The sequence below is a fragment of the Ixodes scapularis genome, unplaced genomic scaffold (genome assembly GCF_016920785.2).
Source record: "Ixodes scapularis isolate PalLabHiFi unplaced genomic scaffold, ASM1692078v2 PGA_scaffold7__128_contigs__length_106722199, whole genome shotgun sequence".
Lineage (NCBI taxonomy): Eukaryota > Metazoa > Arthropoda > Arachnida > Ixodida > Ixodidae > Ixodes > Ixodes scapularis.
In genome coordinates, this window is record NW_024609882.1 from 5,759,144 (window position 1) to 5,779,175 (window position 20,032).

At 49.0% G+C, this 20,032-nt stretch overlaps 1 protein-coding gene across 1 annotated transcript in view; it reads right to left on the minus strand.

Annotated features, from left to right (window-relative positions):
• The window catches only part of LOC8035895 (paired box protein Pax-6), a 73,979-nt gene that overhangs the window by 20,615 nt on the left and 33,332 nt on the right, over positions 1 to 20,032 (minus strand). The window contains exons 3-5 of the mRNA XM_042286358.1: positions 19,090 to 19,255; positions 17,406 to 17,586; positions 10,131 to 10,380 (exon numbers count right to left, since the gene is read on the minus strand). Coding sequence (XP_042142292.1) covers positions 10,131 to 10,380; positions 17,406 to 17,586; positions 19,090 to 19,255 — 597 coding nt within the window. The remainder of the gene's footprint in view (positions 1 to 10,130; positions 10,381 to 17,405; positions 17,587 to 19,089; positions 19,256 to 20,032) is intronic.

A 20,032-nucleotide genomic window follows, 5' to 3' on the forward strand; every position in this document is an offset into this window, starting at 1 on the left:
GTGGAAAAAAAACACACACAAAACTTTACTTTTTCCTTGCTCAAAAACACTGGTTAGTGAGATTAAAAGAACGCGTTAAGTCAGGTAAAAATTTGCTTTTTACTTTCTCGTTACACTGATTTTATTTTTGTCTAAAGCAGTAATTGTATTCTAATATGTTGTGTCGTTAATAGTCTGGTGCGAATATTCTAAATTTCTAATAATAGTTTCGAATAATACACTTTTCGATATAAGCTTCCAGATGAACTGCGATGTTCGTATTGTGCGAAGTGTTAACCGGTCGGGTTAGCGCCGTTGAGCACGCTTCTTACTGAGCGCGGATGTACTGCGGAGAAGCAACACCCACGGAAGCGAGCTCTGCGGGCTTTGCTTCTCTGCGGTGCACCGGTGCTCGGGAAGAAGCGCTTTTAACGGAATAACCCACCGCCGTCAGCCCTTGGGGAAAAGTAGGAATGTCGCAGTTGCGTGCTCGGGAGAACAGCACACCTTCAAAGCGGGATGGTGCACCCCCGCGCCTGGTGTATTTACAACGAAACGGAAACTTTGTGATTGCTGATATCTACATTGTAGTAAAAAATTTTCAAGATTGAACGGTGGCTGTTATGCAAGACTATATGTTAGGCATAGATGCCGTGATAACATGCCTTCATTATTCGTCATGTTTTTTTTGAAATTCGAGATTGAAGAAATAATATTTGCATATAGCAGGATGCTCAATTAGGATAAATATGTCCTTTACTTGCCATCCCAAGGCATCGGAATTTCTGAGGTCACTGTTCATAAATATAGCAAGATTAAAATTAGCCTAAAAATGGACGAGGCGAAGCTTGGGAACAACCTTCACGAGTTTATCTTGTGTTGTACACTAAAGTAACTCGTTTACTGTTTACTCCTTCAAAAACTAACCCGAAATAGATTCCTTATCAGAATCGTTACTTGGTTACCGAGAAAAATTTACCGAAGTACCCGTAACGAGTTACGTTCAAGTCTGACTGAAACGTATACTGATACGGGGCGACGTCCCAACTTCTCGCTGTTGCTCCACCTCTCCAAACCCTCGCTCGGGAAAGGCAGCCCTGCCGGTAGAGTAGCCAGTAATTCCTCCATTATTTCAAACATGTCGTCGTTACAGTTCTTTTATTTATTTATTTATTTATTTTCTGAAGCGGCGGCGTCACTGCACGCCCGCTACATCTGACCTCCCAAAAAAAGGCGGACGCGGCGTTCGCACGAACCCGCAGTCGGAACCAAGGTGGAAACTCGCTCACGCACATTGGCGACAAGGTTCAATTGTCGGGGTGCAGGAAGGCTCCCCGCCCAATTTGCGAGCGAGGTTCTATCTCGAACGTCATCGGTTCACAGATCGACTGTCACCTAACAGCCCTCGGCGTTCCTTTGGGCGGTATAGCGGTCGCAGCCAGCGGGGCCGAGGGGGCGACGCGGTCCCCGCGTCCTCTTCCTTTGGTCGGCGCGCCCTTATCGCCGCGTTCCGGTCGAGTGCCCCGAGAAAGCGCGGCGCCCTTATCGACAGAGGCCCGCCGACCCGAGCCCGTGTCAGCCGCCCGTCCGTCCGTCCCCTCGCCGCCCGTCGATAAGGCCTACTACGCGCCTTGGGACGTCGAGGGGCCGATACGGCGTCGCCGCGGTCTTCAGACGGGATGACGTGCCGCCAAGGGGAAGACGGTCCGCCGCGGAGAATGACGAGGGCCCGACGTCTTGACGAGCGGCCCACCCGGGCTGTGGGGACGCGCTTTTGTCGCCGCTCGTCTTCGCGGCCCTCCTCCCGTTCCGCGGGGTAAGCGCGCGGGAGCGCACAAAGACGGACCTCCCGCGGCGGTTGTCGACCCATTGTTGTGTGCGCGGAGATTCGCTCCCGGCCTGCGAGTTGCGGCTCGCGCGCGCCGTTCGTTTCGTATGCGGCGGGCATGCACGTGCGATGCGACTCGCCCGTGTCGTCGGGATTCATACGCGAGTTGCGACGATTGTGGAGCCTGCGGATGGCGGTGCCGGGGCACCGCGGGCGTTCCGTCCCGGCTGTGCGAGCGCCGCGATTGTCCGGGCTCGTCCCGTTCGTTTTGGTTCCAAGCGCACGCTGCGCCCTGCGCCGTCTCGTGCGAATTCTGCCTGAATCCGGGATTTCGGGGTTGGAATGGCGCCGCGTGGTGAACGGAAGTATGTGTCAAGATGGCGGCGGAATCGGTGTGTCTGTCTTCAGAAGTTCGAGCGAGCGCGCGCTGGGACCCGCGTATATGCCTTTGTATACTCTGTTTGCGGGAATTCGATAAGGTAGGTTTTCTGGCCCTCCAGAAGGGTCCCGGCGCGAGCGACGACAACGCCTGGTGCGGAATCGCGGCACTGGTCAAGATACGTGTCGGCTCTTCTCAGTCGACAGGCGCACGATTCTATACCAGTGCCCGTCCCCATGAGGTGGGACCGCATTTTAAACGGTTGCGGAAGAACGAGAGGAAACGTCGTATTCATTCCTGCCGTTTTGGACGTTTTACGAGCACAGCTTTAGTCGTTCTCTGTGTCGCGATCTTGGGCGAAACCTCTCAGTAGCGAAAGAAAAGTTAACACAATCTGTTCCATTTTTTTTTTTCCCCCCTTTGCGTAGTTGATACCGTGTTTTCTCGAGGTAGTGCGTGAAGCGATGGGCACCTACCGACGAGACGACTCGAGAATTGGCGTCGTGCAAATTACGCAATCCATCGAATCGAAGGAAGTTCTATGTCGACGATAGCTCGATACTTTCCTACACACGTGTTCGCGAACTCAGCAGTGTCGTCGACTTTTTAATTAATAAATATTAATTTAAAGACAACACTCGGTGTTAGTTGAAGTGAGGTGATAGGCTCAAAGCTTAGCGTTGAAATAGAAGCTTTCGGCGGAAAGCAATATACATATTTTTTTTTTTCTAGTTGGTTTTACGTATTTGTTCTAAAAAAAATCAGTGAAAGCTGCACTAAAGTGGTCCTGCAGATGAGTTGTTGTACGGCAAGAGGACATAATGTGTGTGTATATGTGTGTCTGTGAGAGAGAGAGGGAGGAGGTAATCGGTATGATTAGTCGCGTTTATTAACTACAAATTGCTACATAATTATAATTAATATAAAGATGTGGTTCAAATCTAAAACTTACCGAGCGTCATAGAAAATCACTAAATAAGTGAGTTCCCGAAAGATACGGGGCACGGGGGAAGAGTGGTGTTGCGCTAAAATCACTCCTCATGCAGCAGGCGCAAGACTAGTGGTGCGAAAATCTGCCCGTGCGGTTTCTTGCATGTCTTATATCATCCGGCGCATTTTTTGCACCGCCACCATTGCGTCCGTCGCTCGAGAAGTAACTAACTTTGGCGCTCCCACCGCCTTTCCCACGCAACCCAATTTCTAAAAAAAAAAATTATAGTTAGTAATTTTGTTGACACATCCGCAAGCTTCTAATTGAAACCATATTTATTTTCACAAAATAATAAAGTCAATCGACCCATTTTAGGTAATTATTTGACTTATCGCGACAATTAGCCCCCTATATTATGTCCTCCTAGCCGTAAATATCTGCACAAACTATAGCTTTAAGGGATCTTTTAAAAACAAACCTGTAAAGCAAAAAAAAAAAAAAAAAACTTGTATAATTATGCGACGCTTTAAACCAATACCTTCTTGAAAACAAGGCGTCCTCCTCTTTCCCTGTGACGTCACCACTCACGGATCCACGCTGGCCACCTAGTTTGCGTCGGCATCTCCGCCAGCGCGTCTTGCGGCGTCTCGCAACAACTAACGATGACGTCATGGTCAGGCCTTGTCTTCTGGGTGGCATTGAGCCGTCGCGACCTTTGGGGGCCCAGTTTGGGGATGCTCTCTAAGTATGGTTCATGGGCCCACCCGCTTGACACAGTATGCAAATCCTTCCTCGTGGCGGCGTTCCAAAGCGCTTTTTCGCGTATCAGTGTCTGTCCTTTATAGACGGCTCGAAAGGGGAAAACCCTGAAACGACGGAGCATTAGCGACCTCCACGAGTTTTGATCTTCTAAGACTCGTTGCGGTCATAATTGTTGGCCCGATGGACCGATGAGCCTACAGAGAAGGATCGACAAATCGAATTTTGGTAGTTTTACTCCGCTAATCTCGAGGACAACTTTCTGTGACAATGCAGGCAAGGCTAGAGAGCCGAATCACGCCGTTTTACTGCGCAGCTAAATATAGTTCAACCAAAATAATTTCCTTGGTGTAACCTATAACCGAGTAAAAATTATAAAATTGTTCTTTTTAGTTTTGAGTTCACAATGTTACTATAATATTAGCCAGGATGTCTCAAACGTGTAGCATTTCTTTTGAGCTCTTTCGGGCTTTCTTGGTTGAAGTTCGCCGCGGGATTTCTAGTTTCCTGCATCACGAAGGTGGCGTCTTAATCGGGTGCGTCACTGATCTCTACGACAATTCCTGAATCGCGCTTCCCCGCTCAGCGAGTGCGGCCACCGGACGGCCATCTTGCATGTACTAAAATCGAATTTTTGGAGCTTTGCAGAGGCTGGGCGGCAGTGTGCCGAAGACACGTTTTCTACTCGTTCGTCGTCGACGTCATTCGATGAACCACTTTTTTTTTTTAACTTCGTGTAAACGTAATAACTGCCTTTGAGAACACGTGGAAATGTTTACGAAAGCGCAGCACCGCAGGGAAAAAGTACAACTCGTCGAACGAAACCACGGAACGAAACCAAGTCTCGTCGGTCTCGCGGCAGGATCCAATTGCTTCCTTGGCACGCCGAAGTGCTGCGTCTCTGTGCCTTCGCACGCTTGGATACCGATTAAGGATCGACGCCACGACAAAGTTTTGAAGGTGTGTCGCGCGTAGATGTCTTTGCATCATATATCCGGCCGCTGAGTTCTGGATCGACCAGCTGTTCCGGCGACTTGCTATCAATAAAACACACCGTGGAACAGAGACCGCGAGGGCAATTTTAAGCGTTTAAATTACATCACCACTTATTGAACAATTAAACCAGGGGCGTTGGAAGTGTTTTACAGTTGAAGGAAAGGAGAAAGGGGGGTGCACGTAAATAAAGAAATTGTTTAAAGGAGGACCAGCAGAAATATTCTTCCGCCTGGCGGAAAGTACTCCTCGCCCTCTTTCTTCTTGTATTGTACCACGGCGAGGCGAGGGGAAAGGTCTCCTTTTGCGCCGGCTTCTTCTGAGAGGATAAGCCGAGAACATCCCCCTTTTGAGCGACGGGCGATCGGTGCGGCAGCAGCGACCTCGTGACTTAGAGGTAGCTTCAGCTCCTATCGCGTAATCTGCCCCATTTTGTGGCGCTCACCAAGCCTAGCCCCTCGGGTGTAGGTTTTACGGAGCTGCAAGGCTGCGCCCGCGCAGTCACCGAATTTCCGCTGTCGAAGGTCTTTAGTTTAGCCCGTGGCAAAGTAAACGCATACTTGAGAGCTGCGATGCATCCCCGCACCCATTGAAGGAACGTTTCATAGATATTTTCGGTTGATCAAGGAGCTCAAAACACATGCGCGAGAAGTGGTGACTTGAATATATATGGATGACTGACATCTTCACAAAACGTTCCATCTGAAAAAAACGGCTTATCGCGCTCAAACCTGCCTCAAATTGGGATCGATGGAGAAGAGAACGATGTACCAGGCGCGGGCATCTTCTAGAAGGTCTCTGTTTTCTAGCAGCGAGCGCAAACATTGTGTGCATAACTCACACTATATGATGACCAACGAATGTATGTAACATTTATATTTACGCATCCCAGCAACCACATGAGGTAAGAAGGCTGCTATGGTGTGTGTCGATACTAAAAAGTTCTAGTGGATCGTCTTTAGTTCTTGGATAACCGCACCCTACAACAATTTATAAGCTATAACCTTTCTGTGAGCATTCTTGATCGAGTGCGGCTATCGAAGCGTCTGATGTTATAGTTCAACGTTGCTTAAATCGGCGCTATAGCACGTGCTGCCACTTTAAAGTATTTCTGAGGCATTAAAAATAAAAATAAAAAATCAACTGTAGCCTTTTTTTTAACATAATACGCGTTTGTAATTTTGTCTGTGCAAACACATTTTAGTTAGCACGGACAAACTATTGCCGGTCTTTCTGATTTTGTTTTTTAGAAATAAATGATATTTAGAAAACTGTCAATGCAACTATCAACCTAAGTGGCAGAGCTCAGTGCTAGACAATACATGTTGCTGGGCAGAAATAGTAAAAAGCGCCGATGTCGCGTTCGGGCTAAAAGTGCCACGTAATGCACGCGTACCGCTACAAGTGCGTCCGGACATTTCACCGAACGCCGTTTCATCGAATGCCGTTTCATCGAATGCCGTTTCATCGAAGCCGTTTCATCGAAGCCGTTTCATCGAACGCCGTTTCATCGAACGCCGTTTCATAAAAGCCGTTTCCATCGAACGCCTTTTCATCGAACAATGTTACAGTCTGTAATACTTTGGAATTTACTTTAATTTTTATACACAACTTCATCTCATTCTCTCTTTTTTTTTTCTTTTGTTTCTGCTTTTATATCACTGGGTGCAGTGGCGAGATAAGTTCCATCGTGAACATATCCTGCTTTGAGAAGAAAGCCTTCATGAAACAATGACCCCTCTCCATGTCACATGAAACAATTAAAAATGAGGCAAAACAGAAAGCACAGACGCTTAAAAGTGTTTTAAGTGTCTGTCCTTTATTTGCAGCGTCGTGGTTTCAGCCATGTATGTACATGAGTAAGGCTTTTCAGTAAGTCGCATACCCAATTGTTTTTATTTCTTTTTATGCCAATTGCTTTTATTTTTAGTAATTTGACACCCACATTCAAAACAATTTCTCAAGTGACTACCTTAGTCTTAACAAATGCAAGGTGAAACATCTATAAAGCACTGTTATGCCCCAAAACTCGGTACAGAGCCATAACTGAGAAATTCGATGAAACGGCCCTTGACGATTCGATAAAACGGCGTTCGATGAAACGGCGTTCGATGAAGTGTCCGTTCATTCGGTAAAAACGGCTTTCGATGAAATGGCGAAAAAGTGAGGTTCAGGCTTGGTCGGAGATTGCTACGGTTACACACGTACGCTTTTTCAGTTCTATCTCGCAGAAATAAGCTTCTTGCTCAAATAAACAGGGGCATCTGACTTTTCGCTCATCTTGGCCTTTTGCGCGACTGTTAACAAGTTCTAAAACAGACAAAGCAAAAGTGATTTAATTAGCTCAGGATTATAGGTTGAGCGAAATATTTACAAAGTTCAAGGTTCCCTGAGTCGTCTTTTGTATTCAATTTCCCCTCCCCTCACCACCACTTCCTTCCTCTAAATAAACAACGTAGATTATTTTATGAACCACCAGTAATAGAGCGTACTCACAAAACGTCTATTTGGCGTAAGTAAGGCCTTGTTTAAATGTTCGAGCAATGAACCTGTTTTCTTACTGTGCGTGACACAGCTAGCACAAAACACAATATTGACATTTTTACGCAAGGGCCATGCAGAATATAGTGTATCAGAACAAATTGATGCCCTCTTAAGTTGGTGCCCAACGGAAGCACTCTTTACCGAATTGCTTGTTTAAAAATAACTACTTTTCAAACATAAAAATAAAACAAAATAACACCACTTTTTGGGGGGCCACTAAATTTACTGATTTACTATGTTAGCGTTGATTGTGCAGCGGTATGCGTACATTACGCGACACTGTTAGCGCAAACACGACATCGCGCTTTTTGCTATTTTCCCCAGCAATGTATCGACTCGCACTAAAATCTACCGCTTAGGTTGGATACTCGCATTAAACAGTTTCCTAAACATCGTTCTCTTCTAACAAAAAAAAAAAGTGGAAAACACCGGTGATAGTTTGTGCTAACTGCGTAGCGTAGGGTACCTAAAAGTTTTTTTAGTGTTAAATACAATTCTGTGTCACGTTAAAAAAAAAAAAATTGTCTGCTTTTGCCTTAGTTTCTTTGAGACACCGCAAATACTTCGAAGTGGCGGTCCGTGCTATGGTACCGATACAGGCAACGTTGAACCATAACACGACACGCTAGACTCGTCAAAAAGGGTTTTAATATTGTCTTTTCGCTGCATAGCCGCACTCGATGAAGAATGTAAACAGCGAGTCTAGCTTACATTTCGTTGTGGGGTACGGACCGTATACGGTTATCTAAGTGGCTAAAAGCGACCCACTAAAACTTTCTAAAATTCACATTCACCCTTGATGCCCCCTCACCTCGGTGCTTGTTGGGAATGTGTAAATATGAATTTCATACATTTTGCTGGCCATCATGTTGTGCGAGTTAGGCACACAACAGGGCATTTTAGTAAATCGTTTTCAAAGGCCCGCTGCCACTTCAGGCGCGCGCTTCAGAGAATGCATCGAAGTGGCAGCGCGAGCTCCCGCTAAATATAGCGTGGCCTGAAAACATAGTTTCTAAAGTTCTTCAATAATTTGTGCTCGCTCCTAGAAAACAGAGACCTTCTAGAAGATGCCCGCGCCTGGTACATCGTTTTCTTTTCCATCGATCCCAATTTGAGGCAGGTTTGAGCGTGATAAGCCGTTTTTTTCTTGAAGATGGAATGTTTTGTGAAGATGTGAGTCATCCTTACATATTCAAGTCACCACTTCTCGCGCATGTGTTTTGAGCTCCTTGATCAACCGAAAATATCTATGAAACGTTCCTTCAATGGGTGCGGAACGTTATGAATCGCAGCTCTCAAGTATGCGTTTACTTTGCCACGGGCTAAACTAAAGACCTTCGAAAGCGGCAATTCGGTGACTGCGCGGGCGCTGCCTTGCAGCTCCGTAAAACCGACACCCGAGGAGCTAGGCTTGGTGAGCGCCAAAAAATGGGGCAGATTACGCGATAGGAGCTGAAGCTACCTCTAACTCACGAGGTCGCTGCTGCCGCACCCATCGCCCGTCGCTCAAAATGGGGATTTTTTCGGCTTATCCTCTCAGAAGAAGCCGGCGCAAAAGGGGACCTTTCCCCTCTCCTCGCCGTGCTACAATACAAGAAAGAAAGAGGGCGAGGAGGACTTTCCGCCAGGCGGAAGAATATTTCTGCTGGTCCTCCGTTAACTGACTTGACCGCCATAAGCGTATAGTAAATTAAATAAGCGCCGCCGTGCCGCCCCCCCCCCCCCCCCCCCCTTCACTAGGTTTAGCGGCAACTGCACGTATTCCAAATGAAATTTGACCTCACGGCGTGGCGTGTGTGTGTAGTTCTATCACTGCATAAAGCGTAAGCGCTATGAATTTTCAGCACCAGAAGAGTTTACGTGTCAATGACCTCAAAACGCCTAGCGCGGGTGAGATTCACGGCATTTGTTAAATTGATGCTACGCATCTGTGTCGGTCGCAAGACAAATAGAAAATCGAAATATGGCACTTATGCATACCTGTAGCATCGAGACGACGTTTCAATTTATAAATACAAAAACGACGCAAAAGCACGGCGCGTTACTTTATACGCGTAACGGTAACGAATTCCTTTTATTTCAAGGTAGGTGAGTGACGCGTTCCATTGATTCGAAAGTAACGAGTAACTTATATCGTTATTTTTTTTTTTTCAGTAACGCCTATCACACTGCTTACACTAACTAAAAATAGCGGAGCCCCCTTTTGCCGCCAACTCCTCTTTGGCGAAGGGGCGTCAGATGCGTTGAAGGAGTCCAAAGCGCTTGCAGGGAAGCGGCTTTGCGGAACGCCTGCTTTTCGGCGGGACATACTTTCCGCTCTGTGTTCGAGAAATGTAGTAGACCATACGCTAAAGTATGACAAGCAGGAGGCATCTTGAACCTCTATACGCCGCGTGTGCAACTTCTAAATGCGCATTATTTTTTTCTTTTTTGGTAACCCGAACGCAGTGTTAAGGGGGGTCGTGAGCAAGCAGACGACAACTACAAGACAACGACACAGTGCGCGTGCGCGCTTCTATTGGTGAAGGTTTCGGACGGCGCCCCACAGAACGAAAGCTGACTTGGGGCGGGACGCGTATTCGGAAAAATTTCTGAAGTATGTCATGAAGTCAATTTCCGCACTCTTCGCAGTGTTTGGAAGATCAAAATCGGGGAGCATCGCCGCGACACACTGCCTCCGCGAGCGCAAAGCATGTTGTATGGCTTTCCGCACTCACCGGCCTTGTGCGCGGCGTGGAGCGTGGACGTGGCGGCGGCCACGGCTGCGGCCAGCGGGTGGGACGGCTGCAGGGCTGTGGGTTGCGGCGGAGGCGGGTGCCAGGGCCCTGGAGGCCAGCAGGCGGCGGACCCGGCCAGGGCCCCGGCCCCGCTCAGCACGCGCAGCTTGTCGTACACGCCCTGCACGGCCGCCTGCTGCTGCTCCTTCTGCGCAGCCAGGTTGCGCAGCACCCGGTTGATCGAGGACACCTGCGCAGCAGCACCGAGCACGCTTTCGGGGCCCGCCTCGACTCGACGCCATTCTCGCGGCCTAGACGGGATTCCTATCAAAACTGACTGTCGTCGAGAAGATCGACAGCACTCTACGAGGTTGGGTTTGCGACGCGTAATTCTAAGGACGCTTTCATCGAATACGGTCCTTTTGAACCTTTTAAAGCGTCCAAGTGTTTGGGACGTCCCTGGATACTTTTTTTTTCAATCTTATAAAACGTTTGTAAACGTGACATCCTGCAGTGGCCCGTCTAATATGTCGCGTACACGAAGCTGACCACGCGTCTCGTCTTTGTTCAGACAGTCCTTTATTATAAGAATATTAATAACATCTTTATTTCTCATTTACAATGGTGGAGGCCGAGAAAGAAATCCGAACGAAACGGTTTGACGAGTTCTCGCCCTCCGAATTGCGTTCTACAGTAGTGACATTGCGTCGCATCATCCTTCGCAAGCCACGTTAAAGGCACATAAAAAAAATGTTTCTTGCTTTTTGAGAAGTTGTGTTTGTCCCTCTTTTTTGCCTCGGTCTCGTGTTTTAATGTGTCGATGTTGTTGCAAACACGTGGGTCATAACAACGTACTTAAAAGAGCCTATTAAAAAAATCTAATTAGCTCCATTTAGACTGTGAGTACAAGAAACAACAAATATAATCTGTGCGAGACCTTTTTTTATTTTAATATATTTGGAAGTCGCAAAACTCCCATTTTCAAAGGGCTAACAAAATATTCTTTAAGTTCCCATAAATACAAAAATAACCATTCTAATCAAACTTTTATAGTTTCATTCAGCTTATCTTAAAACATGCATGTCAAATTTGGTTGATATAGGACAACATTACAAACAAAAATGCTTGCGCACGAACTGCAAAAATGCCCCAAAATTAAAAAGAAAGCTTTCGAATATCATTATAGATGTGTAGCAACACTGTTTCGCAATGAGAATTTTTTTTTATTCATTTGTTTCTAGAAATTGAAGCTACAGACGAATACGACGAAAAGGGGACGCCTATGTCTACATCAAGCTCATCTGGTGGGTTAGTTACTTGAAAAATGTGTTGAATTACTATTACAAATTACTAAGCCTCAAATGTAATGGATTACCGTTACAAATTACTTTCGCTGAAACGTAACGGATTACTTTACTCGCTACGTTACAAATTACTTTCACGTTACTTTTCCCCTACGAAGAAAACAATAGCATTTGTCAAACGGATGGTCGTACACTCATTTTGCACCAGTGTCTCTATTATGCTAATATTTTTTTTAAGTAACGAGTAATTCAAGTAATCCGTTACCAATATTTTGTAACGAAATTACATTACAAATTACTGCCGCAGAAAACTAACGTGGCAATTATAAAATTACTTTAAAAAGTGACGAATCAGAAGTCATCCGTTACTTGTAACGGATTACTTTCCATGTCTGGCTAGTTGAACATATTAATAATTCGGTAGCGCAACACGACAAGAAAAAAGTAGAGGAGGGAGACAGAACAGAGGTCTCTGTCCTGTCTATTTCTTCTACTTCTTCTTGTCGTGTTGCACTATCTAATTTATAATAGTCTATGCCTATTTCTCAAAATGAACGCGATGGCGGGCGACGCCACAATTCGAAGAACCGCGCGCACAAAAATGACTCAAAATTACTTTTTTTCTGGCTTGCCGGAGTTCTTCAAATGCCCATTTGACTAATTGCGACATCATATTCGGTATGCATTATTTTCATACGCCAAATATAAAAATTTTATGATAATGAAACTCCCTAAAACTCGAAAACACACTTTGTGCGAACATATTGCCTTTCTTTGATCCGCATCTTCCCGTAAACGTCGATGCGCTACTCTAGCACGCTTTTCTATCGAACGTGCATCTGTTGCGCGTACGGACACTTCTAGCTCTAAATGGCTGAGTGAGTCACGCAGAGACGAAAAAGCCATAACTAAAAGCCATACACGGCTTTTATTTATTTGAGGCTATCATTCCACGACACTTACCTTCCCTAGACTCTCGTTAATTGACTATCTTAACCCATTCACATCCAGCCTACCGCTATTTGCGAGCAGTTTTGTGTTCTTTCTCTCGTCAGTTATTTCACGAGTAACAGCCCGCCAAATCTGCTCCCAGAGCTCGTTCCATAAAGCATCTTTAACTACGCAAAACAAACGTGCCTTTTTAAGCGAGTGCTGCGACGGAATACGAACCAACCTCCAAGCGAGGTTTCAGCCTTCACACGAAGTACCCGCTCGGCAGCTCTGCTATGGCCAGACGTATAAATACGAGCGTGGCAGTCGGTAAAATCGATGACAGACACGGCAGCGTCGCCAAGGCGGTGCAAATTATCCCCATCAATCACCGCGCGCCTGCAAAAAAACATTAGTGCCCGAACCGCATCTGCATACGATTCCCACCGGCCGCTAATACGATAACAGCCACATTGTTGCGAGAGCGACATGCACTGCATACGAGGGAACGGGCTCGATTACAATATGGCCGCGGAGGAGAGAGATGAAACTTCACGGAGCGTGCCTCGGCGGCGGTGTCGCTATACGTGCAATAACGAGCCCTTAAGTGGTTCCCAGAAAGCCAGTCGGTCGCTCTCGTCTTGTTTCTGAGCGAGGCCCCTCGAAGACCCCCTAATGAAGTCATCTCGCGCGCCTCTCTCTCGTCTCGACCCAGCGGACAAGCGGCGCGAAGGAGCAAGAGGCAGAACTGGTTTTCCCCCTGTTGCTGCCACTGCTGATGTCTCTCTTGACCGCAGAACGTGGGCCGTACGACTTGAACCCCTCAAGCCGGTGCAGTTCTCGGAAAGGCGAAGACGGAGCGAAAGCGAGGGCTGCTTAAAATGCGACGTGCTCCTTCAAGTCAGGGCTGCCGCGCGCGCGAGCGCTCGCCCGGTACGCCGAGAACGGGCAGACGTGCACGACGAGGGTGCAGTCGCCGCCGAGGCGCCCGACGGCTTAGGAGGTGCGCCACGCGGCCACTCTGTCGCCAGTTGTCAGCGGAGTAGACGGGCTTGTCCTCGGTCTGCGGGCGCTGGCCGCGGGCATGCGTCGCTGAGCGGACTCGCGCCGAGACCGAGCCCCAACTGTGCCGTATCCGCGTTCCGGCGCTTCCCGGCCTCAAGGCTGATGCGAAGCGCGGTTCGAGCAACGGTGTTTTGTCGGCGCAAACAACACCCGCGTGCGCGCTAACGGCTTTCGGCCCGTGACAACAATCGCTCGTAGAATCACACGCGAAAAGGGCCAGTTCCAATAAGGCCGTGAGCAAATCTCCGAGTATCAACGGCACTTCGAGGTTACATCAGTAATTAAACCCCCGAAACAAGGAAACATAAACGAACGACAGAAATCCTGCGTGCACCGTTGTCCGTGCTTTTATTTTTTTCTTCGTCTCGTCCGTTTCTTGACGTACCCTAATCAACTGTATAAACGCTTTCTCGACTTAAACGTTCATTTGTCGTAAAACGTCGCGTATGTGGTGATGTGATGCAATCCACGACAAACCCAAATGTTGGATAAAAAGTACGAATTAGGCCTCGGCGAATTTCGATCGATAATTATATTTAGTACAATTATAGTGATGGCATTACGCGACATTTGCGTAGTCCCTGATGTGTAATGTCTTGGCAATAGGTATGTGGCGCGTTCGAGAGTGAAAAATTCTCGGCGTGAGCGTGCCTCAAGTGCGCTTCACCGCGTCGCACAAATTTTCAGAGGTGAAACCGAACCCACCAGTGCCGCCCACAACCGCGCGTCCTCAACGCCGTTGCTTCTGGATCAGCCGAACGAACTTTGGCGCGAACGCTTTCCCCCAAATCATGCCTCAAAGTGCCGTACACTCGGCAGTGCAAGTGTTCAACTTGCGTCGGCAAACTTCCGCAGCATTGAAACAGTTGCTGGCCCGTATTGAGCCCGATCAAAGTATTCGACGTCATTCGAGGTACATTCGTTTTACATTCAGCCCAATACTTAGCACCATTCTTCGAATCCTATTTTTTTATATCTGATGCTCGTAATCAACCCAGTGTCCAGGCTTTGCTACTTCCATTTCTTCTGCGCTCTTCCGTCAGTGTTTTTAGCCAGCTTACTTCACAGTACTAAACCAGGCGCCAGGCTCTGGGCTGGCTGGATATATAACAGCGTCTCAGCTGAGACTGGGCGAAAGGAAGCACTGCAAAGGCTGGGGCGCGCGAGCGTCTTGAAAAGTCCCGCTCAGCTCGTGCGCTGGCTTTGGCAAGTGCTTTCGTTTCCGAGCCGTTGCCAGCGGTGGTGAGTCGGAGAGGGGAAAGCAAAGTGACTGTCCCACCCCCTGTCCACGTGCTCGGTGCTTTCGCTTCATCCGGGGAGTCGGGCCAGTCGCCCCGCCGCGACTCCCGACTCCACGCGAGCCTTGCCGCCCGAATCCTCAGCCTCCTCTCCAGCCCGCTCGCGAACGTGATTGGTAGCATCCAGCGGTTTCGTCATGGAACGCGTCACGGGCGGGGACGTGTCGTGGCGAGGACTAGAGTCGTCCCGGCTCTGCAGCGATCTTTCTCCGGCTCTCCTCGGCCTCGGCGCCAGTTTGCATACCCCTTTATCCGACGTCTCTCGTTTCCAGCCCGCGTTCCGCCGCGTGCGGGGTTCACGCAACAGCAGGGACCTGCGCGGGTACGCCTCGCGGCGCGCCACTTGCGAAGACAAGGCCCGCTCATTTCCCCGTCAAACGTCATCACTAGTGGATCCACGCAGCGCCGCCTAGTTCGCGTCGCCGCCAGCGTGTCTTGCAGCATCTCACAAAGGACGCTAGCCCAGAACCTTAGAAGGCTCTGCGCTAGCCCACGGCGACGCCAAGCGAAGACAGACGCGCCTGCCAATAGCCTCATATATACTGACAAAGCCTGGCAGGTCGCCACGAGAAGCGGCCGCAGAAATGTAAAACGTGGAGCGGCAGACGACGGACGAGAGGAGAGCCACGTGACAGGCGCCCCGCTGCGGCGATACGCTGAAACACACTTCTCCCGAGCGAACAAGCGTGTTTCGGGTCCTCGCCGCTGCAAAAGCTGTGTGCTGACGTCCAGGTTCCACGAGAAATGGCTGTTTGATGCTCTCTGCTAACGGATCCTAGCGCTTCAGATCTGCGACCGGCCACTCCGTCGTGAGTGTAGAGGAGGCTCTGGCCTGCCGCTTCGCGCCCGAGAGCATCACCGCGTTTGCCGCTTGGGTCAGGATCCACAAATGATGACGTCACGCGCAGGCCTTGTCTTCTAGGTGGTACTGACTCGGCTCAGCAGCTCCCCGCAGTGTCCCCCCTCAGGGGACACGCACTCCCGCACAAAAAAAAAAAAAGAATGGCGCGCAATAAAATGGCCGCCCGATCTGCTCGACTCAAAGTAAAGCCGCGTAAGAGAAGCGCCGGCGGCGGCAGAGCGCGCGCGCGGTGCTCGGCGCTAATCCGCTCCTGTCTTTAGCAGCGCGGAAAATTGGTTGCGATGTGGCGCCGCTTCGCCCGTGCCGCAGAGACCGAGGGGGAACCGGCGGATGCGGGGAGGGACCGGGAGCCTCCGCGCTCGACGCTGGGGGCGCCCAGCCACGCTCTTCGCCCACCCCATCGCGCCTACCGGCTAATGCCACATGACCGCGTCCACCACGCGTACGTGACGCGGGGAGAGTGGGGACACGTGATCGGACGCTGGCGGCTGATTGGTGTGTCCTGGGGCGTAGCTTCCACACCGCTTTCATCCCGGGGATGTGGCACGCTGCGACGAACCGATCGTCCCCCCGTTCGGCCTGTAGACTACGTGTCTGTTGGTCCAGCCAGATCGAGTGTAGAGGGGAGGGGGCGAACTTGGATTCTGCGGGCGCACCGATGGCGGTAGCACGGTGCCGCCCGGGTACGACCCGCGCTCGTTGTTTTATCTTCCTCGACGCGTGTGTAGCGTGGCCTGAGCTCATTTACGTTGGTTTCCTCCTCTGGGAGAGAAACGTGTGGATGAGGCGGGGGCAGCCCACTCCGGAGGCGTTTCGAGTTAGCGATGGATGTCTCGCTATCTCAGCCTCCGCAGTCGTCCCCCGTGTCCTCGCGGCGCGGCACCGATAACGAGGGCCTCGCTCGCGGCTTCCCCACGCCGACCAGGTTTCGGAGAGGAACGCATTTCCTGGGCACCCGACGGAGCGCACTCGTCGGAGCGGGACACCGCGACTCTGCCTGCCTGAGGACGCGCTCGTTTTCGATTATTACGGAGGATGCGCGGCGGTGTTTTACCTAACTCGTTTGTCGTGGTTTCACGTGTGACGTCAGAAAACGACGCGGCTAATCATCGTCCGCCGTCGTAACCACGACGCCTTATATGGTCTCTCGTTTGCACGCTTACTTGGGTTGATTGGATAGCCTTTCTGGGTAGCACACCCGCGAGAAGGTTATTTTTTTAAAGACCGGTTCTCTTTTCATACAACCTCGCAGTCAACTTCCAAAGTAGTTTTCTTTTTTCATTAATTGTTTTCGTTGTAATTAGGTTGCGTAACTTTCCTTCCACGTTTTTTTTTTTTTTTCTTTGCTTGAATGACATTGTTTTCGTCTCCTCTCCTTCGGCTCAAGGCGAGAAGAGTCCTCGTCTGGGAGACGGACCTTTCTCTCCCTCATCTCCTTTCCTTCGCACGATGCGATGCAATGTACTACATTGAAAGGGAGGCTACGTTCTAAACCGGTACGTCGGGTGACATGATTGGAATAATTTCTCAACCTATGTATAAACTACTTCGCGGCGTACGCCGCAGCACGGATGCCGATTTCGTACCGAGGAACAGACCCTTTGCAAAATCCCGTCGAGCAACATTGCCGGTCGCAATTCCTGGGGATATCCCACACTTCCTGTTCGTAGTTAGGGGAAGAAAATTGGTCTTAGAAAAGCGGGAGCTAGGTATCATATGGTTTTGTATTTTTAGACTTAGGCTAGGTGGCGCAAGCTACCACCCGTTACAAAGGGTATAGCAATTAACATCCGTCCATCCATCCCGTCGCACTCACGCTGGGCACGTTGTCTCCGCTGCACATTCCCTCGGAGAGTAGCCGGTCCCGGATCTCCCAGGCGAAGATGGAGGGGCACTCGCGCTTGAAGCCCGCGATCTTGCTCACCACGTCGGGCGTAGCCACACGGGGCTTGCTGCCGCCGATGGCCCGAGGTCGGATGGACCCGGTCTCGTAGTACCTGCGCAGAGGGAACGCTCGCTCGCACTCCACAGGCGCTTCCCAAGCTGCCCCGCTGAACGCCGCCCGCTTGAAGGCCGACGACCAGTTCCCGCTTTGTACTTTTCCCTCGCTTCCTCCCCTCCCTCCTTCTACACTGTCCACCGTTGCCTGTTCCCTCTTCCCTCATGGTGAGGAGGATGTTCTGCCTTGCAGAATCTCGAGTCTGGTCGTCGGTCTTTAAGGTTCCGGCTACAAGTTCGTCTTTTCCAGGATGACGCGTCTGTCAATCGGAAAATTGGGTGGACGACAGATGCCTCGTAGTTTGTCGGAAAATGGGTTGGATGCCATAATGGTAACTTTACTTCCATCGAATACGATGGGGGATCCAAGGAATAATGATGTAATGTACAGTTATCACCGCGAGTCTAATTTTAATGCGTTAGCATTAGAACCCACATGACAGGGAAAAGCTGACGGCGTCCGTCCATGAAAAGAACAGTAGAAACGGAAGCGCGCCGCGTAGAGAGAGGCAGACTTGGGAAGTAATCCGTTAGAAGTAAAGGATTACTTGTAGTCCGTTACTTTTAAAAGTAATTTTGTAATTGCCACGTTACTTTTCTGCGGCAGTAATTTGGAATGTAATTTCGTTACCATTATTGGTAACGGATTACTTCAATTGCTCGTTACTTTTTTTTTTTAAATATGAACGCAATGCAGAAAGTGGAGCCGGCAACTCAGCCGCATAAAGCTAACAAGTTAAAAAAAAGAAAAAAACGTAGTGAAGAGAACAACGGAAAATAGAACATGATTTTTCGTATGGCCGGTCACTAGAACCACCTGAAAAAAAAAAAGTAGAATATATATACAAATACAAGAAAAACAAAAATCAAGAAGACAACTCCGAGTATAATAGAGCTTTGCCTCTTTCCATCGCTTTCCATCGGGTTTTTCTTCTTCTCCTGAGTACGAAAAACGGAAAGCAGTACTGCTGAACCTTTTTGAAAACATCAAGATTGTTTCTATTGTTTTCTTGGTAAGTTTACGGGAAAACTAACGAAAAAGTAATTTGTAACGTAACGACTAAGGTACTCCGTCACTTTTCAACGTAAGTAATTTGTACCGCTAATCCTTTCCATTAGATGCTCGGTAATTCGTAATTGCAACCCATTACATTCTTCAAGTAACGGGCACATGTCTCGAGGAGAGTAGTGGAGGACAAAAGCGAGAGGGAGGCCACGTCACAGGGCGGAAGCCAATCCGCGCTCGGCGAGGCAAGAGGGAGGTGACGTCACGGGGCGGAAGCCAATGGGCGCGCGGATGCTGGAGCGAGTCTGAATTTGCAGGTGTGCGCCAGCGCGTATGCCCTGGTTTGTGCTACAGAATGGAGTGTGAAGCACGTACTAGCGCTAATCCAGGAAGGCGGCAAAAAAAATTCAAGGAAGATCTATTGGTGGATTCCTAGGGATCCGTCAGCACACTACCGTTCTTGCCGCGGGCTGTGCGCGGGGAGACTTCTGCGTACCTGCCGAGTATCTTGGAGACGCATCCGTTGGAGACCTGCAGGATCCTGGAGATGTCGCAGGGCCTGGCGCCGCTGTGGGCCAGCTCGACGATCTTCTGCCGCGTCGAGTCCGGCAGCGGCCGGCCGTTCACGTACACGCCGCCCAGCTGGTTCACGCCGCTGTGGCCTGCGAGTATAGACACGGACAGGCTACTGAAATAGAGTAACTAAATGCCGTCACTCAAAAAAGTAACCAAGTACACAATGCCTTACTGAGTTTCAAAGGGAACGCGTCACCCCCAGCTTGGAAGTAGAACGTTATCTTCTCGGTGACTATGGGTGTGTCGTTTTTATCAAGCAGTTCCAACATACGTCGTCGTTAATGATTCATCGCTTTTTAACGCGTTCCTTCGAGGTTAAGTGGATGACTGACATACCTCGCGCACATTTTTTTTATGGTCTGTCTAGCGTTTTTTTGGCGTTCAAATTACAGGCATCATCTGGGGTGAATAACATGGATTGAGCACTTCTGTTGTAGACGTTCCCCTCCACAAGTGACTGAATCAATTTCTCGTTACTTCATGAAAAAGTAACGAAAATAGGTTGCTCGTTTTTTTTTTTCTTAAAAAGTGACTCTGTCGTTACTTTGTTACTTATAAAAAGCAAGAAGGTACAAGCAACGCGTTACTTCTAACCAGTGTTGGCAGTAACCCGTTACAAGTAACGGCATTACCGGTAACTTGTTTTTTTTTTTGGTAACGTAGGTAAGTACTCGTTACATTTTCAAAACAGCAACAAGTAACGTAATTACGTTATTTACGTCGAGTAACTGCATGGTAACGTAGTTACGCTACTCAAGACATCTTCTACCGAGGACTTAAAAAAAAGAAAAGTTCACATTATTTGCGTGTTTCTGCGAGTTACGAATGCTTGCACTCATCCAACATGCATGTACATTCAAAAT